This window comes from Panicum hallii, unplaced genomic scaffold (assembly GCF_002211085.1).
Source record: "Panicum hallii strain FIL2 unplaced genomic scaffold, PHallii_v3.1 scaffold_33, whole genome shotgun sequence".
NCBI classification, from domain to species: Eukaryota; Viridiplantae; Streptophyta; class Magnoliopsida; order Poales; family Poaceae; genus Panicum; species Panicum hallii.
In genome coordinates this window covers 114404-132530 of record NW_020356176.1, presented here as the reverse complement: position 1 = coordinate 132530, position 18127 = coordinate 114404, and the positions used below count along the sequence as shown (strand labels likewise).

General features: G+C 47.3%; 1 protein-coding gene across 2 annotated transcripts; it reads left to right on the top strand.

The window, feature by feature from the left end:
* The first annotated feature begins 1932 nt into the window (after window positions 1–1932).
* On the top strand, window positions 1933–5883 carry LOC112878587 (probable beta-D-xylosidase 7). Of its 2 annotated transcripts, none has more exons than XM_025942844.1 (3): window positions 1933–2373; window positions 3696–4245; window positions 4358–5883. In XM_025942844.1, exons 1-3 carry the CDS (start codon window positions 1933–1935, stop codon window positions 5713–5715), a joined length of 2349 nt encoding a protein of 782 aa, XP_025798629.1. In that variant the 3' UTR covers window positions 5716–5883. The 2 variants fall into 2 exon arrangements, with proteins under 2 accessions (XP_025798629.1, XP_025798630.1); XM_025942845.1 differs by lacking the exon at window positions 1933–2373 and adding an exon at window positions 3322–3339.
* The last annotated feature ends 12244 nt before the right edge of the window (window positions 5884–18127 follow it).

Below are 18127 nucleotides of genomic sequence, written 5' to 3'. Positions count from 1 at the left end.
GAGAATCTCGGGGAGCTCGTCGGGGAGTCAATGTAATGCTTTAGGGATCAAATTGATGGGTCGGAGAGCTTCGTAGCGGTGATGTAGTGCTGGCTAGGGTGCTGTGGTGGCGTGGGAAGGCCTGGGGCGAGCTGCCCACGGTGAGGCCGTGGGTTGCCGGAGTAGGGAATGACGGCGGCAGTGGGGAGTGGGGCGGGAACTCAGGGAATGCTAGGGAAAACAGGGAAAAAGAATGTAGGAATGCTGGTGGAGCTAATGCGCGCGAAGGATAAGAGCTTCTGGGCTTGCCCGGGGGCTCTCCATGGCGGCGATGCGGTGGCGGCCGACGGGCGCTCGGGCAACCGTGGCGCGCACAGAAGGGGACAGCGGGGAGGAGCTACGGCGGCGGCCAGAAGTAGGATGACGCGTGGGGGATAGGGTAGGCCAGGGATGACCGGCGGCGAGGGCAGAGCAGAGGCCAGGGGAGATGGCCTGCGCCAGCGACAGAGCAGAAGCAGAGGGAGCAGAGGGGGTGCAGAGGAAGAAGAAGGGAGGGAAAGGATCCAGGGACCCGTTTGCAAAACTCAAAAATTACAGGGACCCTGTGGTAATCTAATTTTTCCCACTGATCTAGAGGTTTTCTGAGAAAAAGCCCAACATGAAAGTTGTAGAGTTTTTCAAGCTCGACTTATTTGCTTTAAGGCTCAAATTCAAAAACTCAAAGTTTGCAACCTTATAAATTGAATTTTAAGCAAGGTAAAATTTAAATCACCCCTGTCCTTACCAAATGAGATTTTAACCAAAATTTTGATATGTTTGTAAATATTCATGAAATATCATGATGACAAGTAATTTTACAAATAAACCCTCAGGTAAGCATGAAAGTTACTTTTATTCCTCAACTCTTTGCACAAAAGACCCTATAACCTATATTTATTTACACATAGGCCCTTATCCTTAAGAGCTTATTTCTCCTTATGATCATATCCAAAGCACACACCTTGCACTTAAAGACCTATAGTGCATGGAAATTTTCAAATACACCCCTAGCTCTTATTACAACCCTTAACAACCCTGTCTATTTCACCCAAGGTTTAGTATTTATAAATCTTATTACCTGGATGTCACAAAAATCTAACTTTAGTCTAAAGTTTAGTATGCCTATTTGGATCACCTAATGGACTAAACTTTAGTCTCAACTTTAGGCCTAAAGTTTAGTCCATGGATCTAAACAGATATGGATTAAAGTTTACTTATATAATATTTTAGTCACTTAAAGTTGAGTCCCTTTAGTTATACACGATCCAAACCGGACCTAAAGCTAGTCTAAGTGTACAGTTTCATAGCATAGTTACCACGACTGAGAACTAGGTAATTGTGTCGATTGAGTTTCATGGGGATGAAACTAGATTCCTCCTTCTCTTTCCTCGTCATATCAGCAAAATTGATGACGTGGCATGGAATTTAATTCCATAGAACTTTCTATGAAGCTTCTATTGGGACTGGCCTAAGTCGTCTATAAGCTGAGCCAATCCGGTTAGACTATACACACCATTCCAGGCAACGCGTTGGTTGGAAGCACTAATTAATTAGGCAGCCTAATTACCCAGTGCCACGAAACGCATATCTCCGTGGAACGGAAACGTCGCCCGGCACGCATCGACGACCGATCTCCATTAAAGTTGAAAATCTTGTCCGGCCGAAAGCGCAAGAGAAGCATCTCCTCCACAGGCATGCCCTGCGATTCCTCTGGATGGCTGCTACTACATCTAATCCTCTACCACTAGCAGCTACAGCTGCAGCTGCCTGTGTACAGTGCACCACACGCAACGTCTGTGAGCAGACACGCGGCGTGCTCCGGTTCGCCAGGGCCGGCTATTTAGTAGGCTTGCGCAACCTCCAGGCGGCCGGGTGCCCTCGTGACGATCGGCACAGCTCCTGCGCGCGCGCGCCATGGCTAGCTCCTCCGGCCCGAGACGAGGCATCAACGGCGGCGGCATGGCGGCGGTGCTCCTCCTCGTGACGGCGCTGGCGGCGTTTTCGGGAGCGGCGGCCGCGGACCTGCCGTTCTCGTGCGGAGCGTCATCGGCGGAGGCCGCCCAGGGTTACGCGTTCTGCGACACGATGCTGGGCCCCGCGACGCGCGCGGCGGACCTGGTGTCCCGGCTGACCCCCGCGGAGAAGGTGGCCCAGCTGGGCGACGTCGCCCCCGGAGTGCCGCGGCTGGGCGTGCCGGCCTACAAGTGGTGGAACGAGGCGCTGCACGGGCTGGCCACCTCGGGCAAGGGGCTCCACTTCAATGCCCCCGGCGGCGTCCGCGCCGCCACCAGCTTCCCGCAGGTGCTCCTCGCCGCCGCCGCGTTCGACGACGGCCTCTGGTTCCGCATCGGCCAGGTACGTGACCACCAGCATTTCGTCGACCTTCGCGCACGTCGCTCGCGACGCCGTACCAGCCGGGCGGCCGCCGGCGGCATGGGCACGCGCACGCGCACGCCGGCACTCATGGGGTGGGTGCGCGATGCCAGGCGCCCTCGGTTGGTTCGGCCGGTGGGTTGGTTGCGAGCGCCGGCCGGACCGGACCCATGCGTCCGCCCATGATCGATCGACGCCCATCCATGCACGCGCCGGCGAGCTTTTTCGCTGGTGTCATGACCCGTGACACACGATCGGGAACGGGCAAAGGGTAACGCGCGTGCTGAGGTTCAAGTGCCGCTAATCTCAACCCAAAAGTTCTCCGATTTATTCGCAAAAATTCGGGAGGCCAGGTCGTAAATTTGGCACGGGTCGGCACTGCACAGCACCAATGAATTTGGTATGGAAGTGTTGGATCCCGACCAAACATCGTCATACCGGCACGCACCTTTACTATCTTGCGCCAAATGAGAAATAACCAACCCCCAAGCCCTGACAAATCGAGTTAAAAGGGGCCAGCCAGCACGTGAACGCGGGCGGGTGGGTGCATGCCCGGCCCGTGCCGGAAAGGGCCGGTCGATCGCAGCAGAATGTTTGCGTGGAAAAGAGTGGAGCTTTTTCGTTCTGGGACTAGGACGTCACGTGTGGCAGGGGCTCGTCTAGTCTCTACAATTCTAGATCACGGTCGTTTGGATTCTACTACTAACTGGCTAATGCCTTTTTGGTGATCGTTCGCCGTGGGTACGGCGTGACAACTGACAACCCGTGCTACAGCTTCATTGAGCTATCCAATCCGAGGGCCCTACGTGTCGCCCTTTATTTGTCCTCCATGGTTAAGAGCAATTCATTTTTGGGGTCATTTCACTATTTCTTTTCTCCTAGACTAGTGTTCAACCAAACACATGCTCTCGAGATTGAACATCAGGAAAATACTTCAAATTAGCGCCGGTAAGCAGACAGTTCTGCAGCTGCATTCTGACCTCAGCTGTTTCATGAACACAGTAGCATTTTTCTTGGCAACTCGTTAACTGTACTCTCTAGTACACTAGTAGTGCAGTAGCAGTTCGCCAAAAAGAAAAAAAAGGCCTCTTTAAATTCACCAGCAACAACAATCAGGTGGGGCAAAAGGGTGGTGCACCGTAGTGCTGTACCTTTGAACTAATGCGGTAATAATGCATAAAGGATTGCAAAAAGGTCTCAGCATGTGGTCAGTGAGACAGTGACCAAGTAGCTAGTGTGTCCAAGCATGTCTTACCTTCTTGTCATCACTAGATGTCCTTGCTGACGTGCGTGCACGCGTGCAGGCGATCGGCCGCGAGGCCCGGGCGCTGTTCAATGTCGGCCAGGCGGAGGGCCTCACCATGTGGTCCCCGAACGTGAACATCTTCCGGGATCCGCGGTGGGGCCGGGGGCAGGAGACCCCCGGCGAGGACCCCGCCATCGCCAGCCGCTACGCCGCCGCCTTCGTCCGGGGCATCCAGGGGAACGGCTCCTCGCTCCTGCAGACCTCGGCGTGCTGCAAGCACGCCACGGCCTACGACCTCGAGGACTGGGGCGGCGTGCAGCGCTACAGCTTCGTGCCCCGCGTCACGGCGCAGGACCTCGAGGACACCTTCAACCCGCCGTTCCGGAGCTGCGTCGCCGACGGCGGCGCCACCTGCGTCATGTGCGCCTACACGGCCGTCAACGGCGTCCCGTCCTGCGCCGACGCCGGCCTGCTCACGGGCACCGTCCGCGGCGACTGGGGCCTCGACGGCTACGTCGCGTCGGACTGCGACGCCGTGGCCATCATGCGCGACGCCCAGCGCTACGCGGCCTCGCCGGAGGACGCCGTCGCCGTCGCGCTCAAGGCCGGTGCGTCTCCTTCGTCGACGACCACTTTTGATGGCTCCCTTGCCTCCTTTGCTCGTGTCATCTGTTAGTTCCTCTGCTTGACCACTCTGTTCGGTTGCTCTGTTTCGAACAGGACTAGACATCGACTGCGGCGCGTACGTCCAGCAGCACGCCACGGTCGCGATCCAGCAGGGGAAGCTGACGGAGCAGGACATGGACAGGGCGCTTACCAACCTCTTCGCCGTCCGGATGCGGCTGGGCCACTTCGACGGCGACCCCAGGAGCAACGCGTACGGCGCCCTCGGCGCCGCGGATATCTGCACGCCGGAGCACAGGAGCCTCGCGCTCGAGGCGGCGCAGGACGGCATCGTGCTGGTCAAGAACGACGGCGGCCTCCTCCCGCTCGACCGGTCCGCGGTCGGCTCCGCCGCCGCAATCGGGCCCAACGCCGACGACGGCCGGGCGCTCATCGCCAACTACTTCGGCCCGCCGTGCGAGTCCACCACGCCGCTCAAGGGGCTCCAGAGCTACGTGACCGACGTGAGGTTCCTGGCCGGGTGCAGCTCGGCGGCCTGCGACGCCGCCGCCACGGACCAGGCGACCGCGCTGGCGGGCTCCGCGGACTATGTGTTCCTCTTCATGGGTCTGAGCCAGCAGCAGGAGAGCGAAGGGAAGGACAGGACCAGCCTGCTGCTCCCGGGGATGCAGCAGAGCCTCATCACCGCCGTCGCGGACGCCGCGAAGCGACCAGTGATCCTAGTGCTCCTCTCCGGCGGCCCCGTGGACATCACGTTCGCGCAGTCCAACCCCAAGATTGGCGCCATCCTGTGGGCTGGGTACCCCGGCCAGGCCGGCGGGCTCGCCATCGCCAGAGTGCTCTTCGGAGACCACAATCCTGGCGGGAGGCTGCCGGTGACGTGGTACCCGGAGGAGTTCACCAAGGTGCCCATGACGGACATGCGGATGCGCGCGGACCCGGCCACCGGCTACCCCGGCCGGAGCTACCGCTTCTACCAGGGCAAGACAGTCTACAAGTTCGGCTACGGCCTCAGCTACTCCAGTTTCTCCCGCAAGCTAGTCTCCCGGACCAACACGCCGGCGTTCTCCACCGCCGTCCTCACCAGACTAAGGGAGACGATGACAGGGGAAGATGGCAGGAGCTACCATGTCGACAACATCGGCACCGACGGTTGCGAGCAGCTCAAGTTTCCGGCCACCGTAGAGGTGAAGAACCACGGCCCCATGGACGGCAAGCACTCGGTGCTCATGTTCCTCCGGTGGCCCAACGCGACCGACGGCCGGCCATCGAGCCAGTTGATCGGGTTCAGGAGCCAGCATCTCAAGGCAGGGGAGAGGGCGAACCTCAGGTTTGATGTCAGTCCTTGCGAGCATTTCAGCAGGGTGACGGAGGATGGAAAGAAGGTGATCGATAGAGGGTCTCACTTCCTCATGGTTGACGACCACGAGATGGAGATCAGATTTGAGGCTTGAGGTTTAGATGGTGGGGAAGAAGTACAGCTCGCTCGACACGGCGTGCCATTCTTTCCTAGTACGATTTAGGTCTTCATTGATCATTCATGCCATAGAAAGTAGAGTAAAATGTTCACGATTTACCACGTAGCAAGTTCCATTTGAATTCAAAATATAAACCTAGAAATACTATGGAGTAAAGTGTACGGTGATCAGTGCACGGCCACATAATCAACAAACTGCAAGGAAGAAGAAAATGATAACAAATGGAAATGATCGTCGCAATAATCATGTGAATGTGTCGCTTGCTTAATGCAATGCCATATTAGTACAATTTAACAACTATAGATAAATTCATTTATGTTGGAGTAGATATATCTTTTCAAGATTACACTTTAGAATCTCATATATATGTTTAGCAGCAATTACAATTCGGTCATTTGAGGAATTGGAATCTACTTAATAGAATAGGCTATTTATCTCGGAATATGGCATTCAACAACTTTCCAAAGTATATATATAGGCTTATCTCAAATTCATGGGGTTGGGAGATGGAAATTGATTCTATAGATCTTCATATTATGTTTCTAATATACAATTTACAGCACACTCTTCGATTCGCTTCCCTATAGCAAAAGTATAGTGTATAAGTATTTCTCCTATATGGCCAATAATAATATACAAATATATTATACATACAACTATATTAGCTTAATTAATTTATATCTAAACTATAATTATTAGAATGGAATTCAATTCCAAGGATCCAAACGGGACTTATGGTAAATAAAATTTAGTAGACCTCACTAATGAACATGGACTTAGCATATATTTCAAAAATATTAGATCAAATTAAAAAAAAATCATTTTGTGTGTAACAAAATGATTTTTTTTAAATCATTTTAAAAATTATTTTAAAAAGATAGCACAGTTTCTCCGGAAACCATCTCTAAGCCATCCTACATCACAACTGTGTGTAACAACAAAGAAATAAGGGTATATCACAAGTTATAGTACCCATTAAATTGAACCATTACGTCGAGTCCTAATGCCATCCAAAATACAAGGTCCATATCTGCAATTTGATATACCAAATTGACAACATGAGACAAACACTGGTAATCTGATGCTAAAAGGCAGAAGTTAGCAGCCATCACAGCAGGCCAGGACACAATATTGTTCTGTTCCATTTACCCGGCTTGCTTGTCCATTCAATTCAGAAGTATGTACCTAGTGTGGCAGAATCACTAATTAAATTAAAACTTTGACCAAGTGTAATGGCTATCATTTGAACACATTCAACTAATCTGCCGATTGAAACAAACACCAGAAGTCCGACATAAAGGTGAGCACAAATACTACAAACATGGTAGAGTTTACATAAATAAAAGAGTACAACATTGTACAACACTCCAGTTTTACAAACCTGAGTTCAAATACAAAAATTTTAGTTTCTTTTTGCAGAAAAGTATACTACAAGTTCATCCTTACTTTCCAAATTTTAGTTGTATTTGAAAAGAATAGAGCAAGCATGGCAAATATTAATAAACTAGAATGTAACAAGTTTACCATCGTTCCTATCATTACTCTATAATGTGTTGTAGTGACCAAGGTTCTCTTCTCTCAGAGGTCGGGCAAATCAATTTGATTTAGGTCCTTTCAAGAGAAACCTAGCCACACGACACACCCATACCTAAAGGTTACACGTGACAATCTTTCACGAGCACCCTACCAAACATCGGAACTATGCTTACAACTCCCGAAGGTCAGCCCCCACATGAGACCACAACCAGCACGGTCATCCATGGACTATGGGTTACATGCATTCTCCCCACTCTCATACAACACTAACAGAAGTTAGCATACTTCAAATCCCTGAGTGACACAAGCAACATCGATTTACTAGGTCCCAAATACACATGTGATTACTACATTCAAACTCGATCAACACGGTCAACAATGAACAAAACTTGATCGACACAGGTGGGTTACACAACTAAACAACAATGTCATGATCATCCACCTTCTTATCACTGTCCTGTTTGAAGTTTTATGATATGACCTAAGTTCAAGTATTTTTCGCCACAGTAACTATTGATCCTATATCTCGCGAGTGATAGGAAATCACTCGACTTCTATTGGGTGCCTAATTAGCAAACATGGCTAACAACCTACACATACTATTAAGGACTCATATGTACTATAGGGGTCATGCATCCTAGGTTTTCAAACAACTCCACGTATTCCATAGTTTTGAAATAAGGGTTATGCTCCTAGTCTTTGCTTTGCTGCAGCTCCGCACCTTGTTCTTCTGGACCTTGGGCTGGGCCTTCTAGCTGCTCGGCACCCTGCTGCTCATGAGGCACAGCGACCAGCTTATACACAACATCAGAAGCAACGAGCTCTACATGAATGCAAAATGCAGTGCAAGACGAGCATGAAAGTCAATTAAATTTTCTTCAAGTAACTAGGCAGTCAACTACCGATAATTAAAACAAACTAACTACACAAAGAAACATTGGCGGTGCAAGATATTGATGAAGGTCAGATTAAATTTAAGTTTTAGCCTGAAGTACTTCCTTCATTGACTCCTTAAAACAAGTTATCAAGTGTACACAAGGTTGCTGAAACAACTTCAAAAAGAAAGAAGGCAAGCTAATGACTTAATGTACTTTAAACATGAACCAAAATGAATTGATCAAAATTAAATATATAGAGAACATTTTAACAGCTTTATTATGAACAGAGTTAATATAGCATGGAACTAAATAAATTTATCAAACTAAGTTGTGAACACATTTTGGTAGTGAACAAAACTATCATAATAAAGCAATTTATAAGGTATTTTTACATGAATTTACCATGATGTTTCGTACATGTACTTTACATGAATTTATAAGGTATTTTACATGAATTCATTTCAAAAGAAATAAGCTAGCACAAAGATAATTTTATTTAAATATTAAATTATGCTTTCTGGACATAAAAACTTTACTCAAGCTCGAACATCATAGCAGTAGCATACTATTAATTTTTTATTACTTTTTGATGTACATAACTATTAAAACACATTAAACAACATTTATATATGTTCTATTTATTACCAAGAGAAAAATAGTCATTTCACCGGATATAGTATTTTTTTAGTGTAGATCTATTGCTAGTAGAGCCAACAAAATTGGCTTCATATTTTTATCGTTGTAAAAAACATTACGCATTTTACAATTTTTAGCCATGATAAAACAATTTCTATGAAACACTAAATTAAGACAAATAATAACTACCCTTTATCTACCGAACAACACCTAGACACATATTATAACCCCCACAGACACGTGGGGCCCTTAGTTAACTACTTGGGGCCATGGTCAAGGCCGTAGTCCGTGGCCGGCGACTAGTGAAGTCCCGCCGGCGATGAGGTTTCGGCAAACGAGCTCAACACCTTGAGTATTAGCAAGGGGAGGCACATCTAACGTGCTAGTTGTCACGGGTTAAGACCGGTCAGACAGGGCTGGTGGCGAGCGTCACGCTTTGGCAGCCCAACCGTATTCCAGCCAATACGGTCGTATACCTGAGGATGAAAGCATCTAGGCCCCAATTCGAGTTTTGGTAATTAATAACAATATTTGTGGACTAACAAACTCTTGATAAGAATGAGTATAGGTTGGTCCATGAGAAAATGAGCATACATTGATGTCATGAAGACACTTGGAGATGATGTTGAAGGGAATGCTCAAGGCAAAGGTATACTATAGTGCTTTTCTAGTTTTGCCGATCATAAGGTGTTTAGCGGAAGAGAAATGAACGGATTAATAGCATAGATAGCCGTACTATCAAGAGAGGTTGGTGTGCCTTTGCTCAATGGTTCTATATTGTCATTTTGCTCAAACAATTGCTTGCATGCATGAGAGTTAACTTCATTTAAAAATGCTAAAGTGTGAAGTTCAAAACATGTGCTGACTCGCTGAGGCGGATGGTTCGGCCTAGATGGGCGGACGGTCCGCGAACGACATAGAAGGTTTTGGACAAAAAACTTGAGTTTCTGGTGAGCGTCAAAGGATGAACGACAAACGCCGCCCAAGGGGAGCGGACGGTCCACCACCTAACACAACCAGGTTTGGTGGTAATTTTCGTGGTAGGACCTGTGACAGTTCGAATACCTGTAAACTAGGTGCATAATTTGTTAGAGTGAAGTATGTTCTTGATAGTGTAAAGCTTGTAAATGTTTGTGTGAAGCTTTTGAAAATTTAAAGTGCAAATAAAAAGGGTATTTTTGTAATTACAGAAAAACCTAGGGTTGTTTTTGCAAAATGTATTTAGATAAGGGGTAACTTCAAAATAAGTGAAGGGTGGTTTTGCAAACATGCTTTTTCTTATTTTACCCCCTGTAAAAATTATATATTTATCCAAAAAGTTGCATTAGAAATGCATGTGTTGAAATGTGTAAAAATTTCGGGTAAAGTGGTGAAAATAGGGGTATTTATATAATTTTATAAAAGTACAAGTCCTTTTATGCAAGTATTTGATTTACAAAAGTAATTTTCAAAGTTACTCAGGACTAAAGTGTAAAAGGTGCAAGTCATTATGACATGTCTATCCAATCATTATGATGTGTCTATCCCGTCATCATGACATGTCATAAATGCTTGCATTTAGGTTCTGGATTTTATAAAGTTATACTCTTTAGGACAAAAGTAATTCAAATCCAATCTTTGTTCAAAATTTCACGTGTAAAGATACAAGTTTTGAGTTTTTGAACTTGGGCCCTAAAGCAATGTTGTAGAGTTTGAAAAACTCTCCAACTTTCGTTTTGAGCATTTCTTCATTAGAGTTTTAGATTGATGAGAAATTTATGCTTTACAAAAAGGTCCCTGCAATTTTCTAAATTTGCGCATAAGTCCTTAGGAAGTTCCTTTTCCCTTCCTCCTCTGTTCTTCTTCTCTCCCTCTGCTCTATCCACTCCCTGGCGTCTCTCTCTCTCTTGTTTGACCGGCGCCTCTTCCAGGGGATTTTCCCCTTGCCTCCCTCCCTCTCCTCCACCAGGCGGCGGTGTGCAGGGCGGCGCGCAGGCAAGCGCAGGCGCTGGCGGCTCGGCTGCGGCGCGGTTGAGCAAGCGCAGGCGCGAGCGAGCAGGCAGCAGGCGTGCGCGCGGGCGGAGGCAGCGCCGGGCTCGGCGGATCCAGGTGGGGTGCGGCGCACGCTCGCTGGGGCGAGCGGAGGCGCGCGGACTCCGAGCGCGCGGACGCGGGGCGTGCGGGCGGTAGGCCGGCGGCGCGGCTGCGGCTCCAGGCGGGCGGCGCTGAAGCGGAGCTGGAGCGTGGCGTAGGCGCGGCGCCGAGCTGAGCGAGCGGTGGCGGACGGCACCGGGCGAGCTGGCGCGCTGGGCGAGCGGGGAGCGGCTCGGGCGGCTCGGCCGGAGCAGGAGCGGAGCTCGGCTGGTGGAGCAGCACGCGGGAGGAGGCGATGCGCAGCGCGGAAGAGCAGGCGGAGCAGAGCGGATCCAAGCTGCGAGCTGGCGCTGGCGCGTGCGGGTGCGGAAGTTGATGGCGCTGGCTGTGGTTCGGCGCGGTGCGGCAGTGCGACGCAGGCGTCGCGGGAGTTGGCGGCGTAGGCGAGCGCGCGCAGAAGGAGTTGCGGTGGAGGACTTCTGTGCGAGATGCAGGAACGTGATGGCATCGACCCTGACTACGCCACGGTGATCTCTGGGTGGTGCAAGAGTGGCCGTATCGAGGACGCAGCTAAGGTGTTCGACGAAATGCTGGCGCGTGCGGTACTGAAGAACACGAGGGTTCTGCTGCTGGACGAGGCGTCAAGGGTGCAGGACACCGTCGGGCGGATGTTGCAACGACGTGCAAGACAACGGCGTGCAGGGAGAACACACGCGGTGCGGGAGGAGCTGCAGTGCAGCGGCTGCGGACGGATTCGCACGGGAGCAGCGGGGCTGCGTGTGGAGAACGTCGGAGGCTGTTGAAGAGAAAGCAGCGGACGAGGTCAGACGGCACTGCGAACTGCTCGTGAAGAATTTGGAGATGCCCAGGTGCGAGCAGGCCTCGGTCCTCGCAGAGGCAAAGGGGGCGAGTGTGGCGCGGCGAAGCGAAGGCGAAGGTCCGGACGGAGTTGAACTAGCGCATTCGCGAGTGCGAGCGGAAGTGTTCTACAGGTGGCCGGCTCGGCTCGTTTCCGCAAGTGTGAGCGCGTGCAAGGCAATCGACCACGCTCATGCCGGCTGGGGGCCGTTGGTGCGGGAGCAGAGCAGAAGCGGCGCACCAGAGATGTAACCAAGCACGGCAGTCCTGCAGAAGGCTACGCGGGTGTGCCGACCGTGTTTCTGCAGCACACGCGCGTGGGCAGTGGAGGCTTAGCTGTGAGCAGGAAAATCCTGAGGTTCGCGGAGAAGTCAGCTTAGCGAACCAATCCGGCTCTATCATCTCGTTCCATGGTCCACGACGTCCAACAGTTCTTACCCCTCGTTGATCGCTCAACCAACTACCGCCACCACAAGTCACTGTGAGGGATATCTCTCCGACCATTCTTCACCCACTACAATTCTCTGGCGAGCTTCTTCGTCACCCACGGAATCTCGTCACCGTTGAGTACTTCTCATCGCCGATCCTGTTCACCGCGGAAATTCACTTTCCGCCTATTCTTTTCTACAACCAAGGCTACCCCAAGGTTTGCCCTGATTCACTAAATCTTCCTAATACCGACGACCCCTTTGCCGGAATATCATCGTTATCTTCCTGTTCTCTGTTTTCCCTGACCAGGGACTTAATTACTTCGATTTAGAAAGTTCTAGGGTGTTTTCTATAAAATCTCTAGGGCCTTCTTTATTTCAAATCAGTGAACTTCTACATTTCATAGAATTTCGTAAGAAGTTCATAAAAATGCAAAATCAGTTTTGTTTGAATCCTTAGGTCAAAGTTTACAAGTTTTATGTTGTGCCCTTGAATTGAAAGTCTTGATTTGTGATCTAGGTTAAATATTAGGAAATGAATGCTTTATTTGTACCTTGAGTTGTATGCATGTGTTGTAGCTAAAGGATTGATCATAGGATATATGTCTTAGGCAGAAGGGTGTGATATCTAATTAGTCCTCCCACACGAGTGCTCATATCCCTGCTATCAAGACTTTATCCTTGTTTTGATTGCAGTCTCATTAGGTCCTTTTCGTATAGGAATCCTTATTAGTTCATATGCTTTTGCTACTTAGCTAATACATCTTTGCAGCTATGCTTCAGCGTCGGCTATCAGCCCCGTCGCTAAGCATCCGTTTCCTTTGAGTCTATGATATTTCTGTGTAACAACTGTCAGCCGATGCACCTCTTTGGGTATGCTTCTACCAACGGCTGGTTAGCTGATACGGTTGTTATCTTTCTAATATCGGCTACTGCCGATACAATTCTTTTGTTCTGTCCTACATTGACTGCACATAGTCGATGTATCGGAGATGCACACACAATCTTAGGATTCTTGCTATCGGCCGATCCAAGCCGATTCTAGTTGTCTTTCATATCAGTCAAATATGGCCAATCAATCTTTAGTTTTTCCATCCTTATCCACACACTTCTATTAGCCGATTTATCGGCTGAGAAATCGGCTATATATCTATCGGTCACATATCCTCAACCACACTCCAATCGACTGTACGTCACTCAATTATTGTGCTGACGTAATCAAGCCGATACAACCACACCTAGTTACCTAGGATGACACTTAAGCACATCTCAATTAAGACACAACTGCTTTAGGAATCATCCCTCTGCTAGAGTAATCGATGCTTTCATCGATCAATTGGGAAACCAATGCATCTTTCAATCGACTACCCAGACCAAAGTACACAACCCTAGATCAGTAAGATAGCACAGTAGACACGCCTCTATTAAACACGACCTAAGCACATCAATCAGCTAAACCCCCGTTGTTTCTAATCGGCTCTGTTGTAACCCTCAACAAGTAGCCGATTCTAATTAGTGTTTCCTAAAGTTCTATCTAAGTTTAGTTTCAGATCTTTTTGGTTGTTATGTGAGTAGTATGTTAAATGAGTGTTGGATTGCAACTTTATTGTGAAGTAAGATAGTTTTATGTGCACACTTTAAGTGTAATATTGCATTGCATGTAGATACGACTACTTCTGCAAACGGTACCTACAAGATCTCCCAGGAGTCTACGGAGGATATTCCTGAAGACCAAGTGAACGTCACCAAGGGATTAACTGAAGCCCCGAACCAAAGTTCGGAAGATATTGACATCTCTAACTTCAGCCCCACCAGTAAAGGCAAGCCCCGGTGCATAACCCAGTAATTAAATTACTACATTATGCAATCTTATACTTATATATTATATCCTGCATTAAGTCTAGGAGTTGAAATGAAACCCTAGATGCATTGATACTAGGAACCAATGTTTTGAACCTGAGTCCATATCGGCTAGATGCTCTGCTAAATAGGACCGGTAAAAGTCAAGTGATTTCCTATCACTCGCGCGATATAGGAGTTTCTTGTTTACAGTTCTGCAACCACTATAAGGATGATGGACAGGGTCGTGTGTTGTATCATGACCTGAAGGTTTACCCTGTCTGTTTTGTTAAAAGTGGTTAAGGCCGAACCATGTGGTAGTGGTGGCTAAGCGTTTGAAAGTACTAACCACATACCACGAAATATGGTAAGCGGTAAGCCTAATAACCAATCGGCCCGGTCTTTTGGTTACTTGATTCGACGTGTGGGAATACGTGTTGCAAGGGCAACCAGGAGTACGGGTTTTGTAGTCGCGCTACAGACGTACGTCCTGCACACATTGGGTGTGCGTATGGTCCTGCAGTCGCTTGTGGTGGCCCTGTCCACGACCCGGAATGAAAGGCAAACGGTTGCTTCGAAACGATCTTTGGATGTTCCAGGCGTGTGTGTTAGGTTTACCTTGCAAGGTTGAATTTCGATTCAGGAATCGTCCGCCTCTCACGATGAATTAGACTGCTTATCCCTTTTACCACATAGAGTAAGAAGTGTAACTAATGATGGAACAATCTTGATGGATGATAATCTCTACCTTGCTTGCTTAGTGTATGTTCTAACCTAGAATGGATAATCAACTAGAATGTGAAAGCTAAAATTTAAAAGTAGTTCATACTCTTTGTTGCTTTTCAGCTGAAAATAAACTCAGAACCCTTGAAATGCCTTCATGAGTCTAGTTACAGGCTAAAGTATACCCAAACCCGGGTAAGCCTTGCTGAGTATTAGTATACTCAGCCTTGCTAGTTATATGTTTTTCAGGTAAAGCCTTTGAAGACCCTACTCTTCCCCTGCATTGGCCCTGTGCTCTTCCAGATGAATGGTCCGTGGAATGGGATCCGTCCCCGGCCAACACTGATGATACCGAGTGATGTCGTGCCTGGGCTTAGCATGACATCTGTCCTGACAATGTATTGTAAATCATCGCGTATGTTTTTCGCTGCCAAAAATCATAACTTTAACAATTTGTAATGTTTTCTCTAAATTTGAAACTTCGTACTTCTTTTGGAAACTCTTGTAATGTAATTCTCTATGATGTAAAATGTGATGGTGATTGTATCTCTGGACTCACCTTCGTGTGAGGTAACCTTATTTGATCCTGTGTATCGGTGGTTTATCGGGACATTACCCGACAGGCCAAGGGATTATACCGTTTGAAGCACGTTGGAGCCCTCGGGAGTGGACTCGCGTACTTGAGCCGGTATAATTCAGGTTGGTTCTGCCACAGGACCGAATTAATCGATCAAGTCCCTTGAGTTTGAACTTGGTGAATGGCATACAGACCGGCCCAGATGGGTGGACTGTTCGTGAACAACACAGAGACGTTTCTCTGTTCTGACTGGGTGTTTCAAGTTTGAACGGCGGACGGTCCGCCAGAGGGGTGCGGACGGTCCGCCATGGCTCTAACGGTTCTCTCTGACACACATTTACTGCACTTCTTGCCATTGGGTTTGAATGGCGGACAATCCGCGATAACCCTATTTCGATGGGTTTTGAGTATAACGGCTAGATTCCGAGGGGGTGGCTATATATATCTCATGCCCGGTCGTGGATGAGCTCTCTTGGCACATTTGAAAGCTTCCTTGACATAATAGAGCCAGCTCCCTCCTCTCTCATACTCACTTTGTGGTTGCATTCTTGAGAGTGTGAGAGCATCCTAGTACATTGCATCAAGAGTTTGAGCTTTGTGACACTAGGGAGTCTTCAAGCAAGCGTCATCAATTTGTTAGTCTTGGAAGTTGCCGCTCCCAAGATGGCTTAGAGAAGGTGAAACCATTGAGCCCTTCAAGAAGATTGTGAAGGAGCTCCAGTTTGGTTTGTGAGAGGTTCTTGTGCTCACCTCGCCGGAGTGGTGAAGAGCAACTCTAGTGGAATTGAGGTTTGGAGAGGCTCATTGATTCAAGCCGGTTTAAGATCAAGAGTGGTTGAAAGCTTTTGAGTCCACCTCAATGTGGATTAGGGGTGACCGGCAAGTCATCGACACTAGGTTGCAAAACCCCATCAATGGTAGGAGTTAGTAGAAATAGAAGCTCACTTGTGTTACTAATTAAATTTGCTTAGTGTTTGTGTTTTTAGTTAAAACTACCTATTCACCCCTCTAGTCGGTATCCTTGATCCTACAAGTGATATCAGAGCCAAGGACTCATATTAGCAAGGATTTAATTATCCTGGTGTAAGGATAATGACTAGTGATAATGGTATTCATGTTGGGAAGCCACCGTTCTTTGATGGGAATAATTATGATTATTGGAAGACTAGAATGACAGTTCATCTGAAGGCTATGAGTAGAAAGATATGGATAATTGTGAATGATAGATTTGTTATTCTAGATGATAAAAGTTTGACACCTAGTGATGAAGAAAATGAACTTCTCAATGATCAAGCAATGAATGTTTTATATGGTGCTCTTGATGTGAGTGAGTTCAACCGGGTCAAGAATCTCAAGGCTGCAAATGAAATATGAAAGAAACTTATGAAAATTCATAAGGGCACATCAACCGTGAAAAAAGCAAAGATGTATGTGCTCAAAGGAAAGTTTAGTGAATTTGCTATGAAGAAGGATGAAAGTGTGCTCAAGATGTTCAACCGGTTGAATGACATTGTCAATGAGTTCAAGGGTCTTGGTTTGAGGTGCCGGATGTGGATTTCTCTCACAAGTTTCTTAGGTCTCTTCCGGAAAGATATGACACCATTGTGACTTTGCTTGTGAGGTCAAACTTGAAGGCTACTACTCCCACTGAAATTTTTGGAGAAGTACTCACTCATGACATGTTCAAGAAGTCACAAGATGAAGTTCATGGTGCAGCCAATGTTGAGAAGAAAAAGAATGTATCTTTCAAGGCACAAGGTTCAAAAGAAGATAGTGATGATGATTGCAATGGGGATGAGTTGGATGAAGAAATAGCACTCTTTGTGAGAAGATTTAGAAGATTCATGAAGAAGAGGAATTATGGCAAGAAAGGGCAATCATCAAAGAAGAATCCTTTTGGTGACCATAAATGCTTTGAATGTGGTGAATTGGGTCATATCATCATCAATTGTCCAAACAAGAAAGATGACAATAACAAGAAAGACAACAGAGATGATGATAAGAAGAAGAAGAAAAATCTCAAGAAGAAAAGAAATGGCCAAGCATACTATGTTGAGTGGGATTCTGATGCAAGCTCCGATTCCGATGATGATGATGACAAGTCATCCAAGGGAGTTGCCGGAATTGCCATCAAGGAGGCTCCTTCACTCTTCTCCACACCATACTATCTTATGGCAAAAGGTGGTGCAAAGGTATTACAAGATGGTAAACTTGATGAACTTACTTATGATGATCTTGTTGACATGCTCAATGATGCCGATGATTCATGATTAAAGAAAAGGCAAAGTTGAGGGACTTAAAGTTGAAATTCCATTCTCTTCAAGCATCCTATGAGGAGCTAAAGACATCTCATGAGAATATAAAAGAAACTCATGAGAAGCTTGAGGAAGCTCACAACACCTTGCTTGCTCATGAAAACAAGGCAAAATTAAGTATGAGTGTTGGTTGTGACTTAATTGGTGAAAAATGCCGTGCTTCTACTTTCACTTACCTATCTTGTAGCTCTAGTGATTCATCTTGCTTAAGTAATGAATCTTGTGATAAGTCACTTCTTTTGGAGAATGAATAGTTGAAGAAGGAAGTTGTATGCTTGATAAATGATTTGAGAAAGTGCTATGATAAAAGAGCTCAATTCAATCATTGTTGGGCAAATAAAAAATTCACAATAAACTGATAAGGTTTTGGGTATGTTCCTAAGAAAGGGAAGGCAGCCTTTGTTCAAAAAAAGACTGTCTTTGTGAAGAATAGTAGCATTCCTTTTTGTGAAAATTGCAGTAATGTTAGTTATGATGAGAAAAACTGCACAAACAAGAAAGCTATATCCTTTGATCCTAGATATG

What these genes read in the sequence shown, in the direction of transcription:
- LOC112878587 (XM_025942844.1), top strand. Translation starts at nt 1,933, where the DNA reads ATGGCTAGCTCCTCCGGCCCGAGACGAGGCATCAACGGCGGCGGCATG. An exon ending in TCTGGTTCCGCATCGGCCAG is followed by an intron (nt 2,374 to 3,695) that starts GTACGTGACCAC and finishes GCACGCGTGCAG; the next exon opens with GCGATCGGCCGCGAGGCCCG. An exon ending in CGCCGTCGCGCTCAAGGCCG is followed by an intron (nt 4,246 to 4,357) that starts GTGCGTCTCCTT and finishes TGTTTCGAACAG; the next exon opens with GACTAGACATCGACTGCGGC.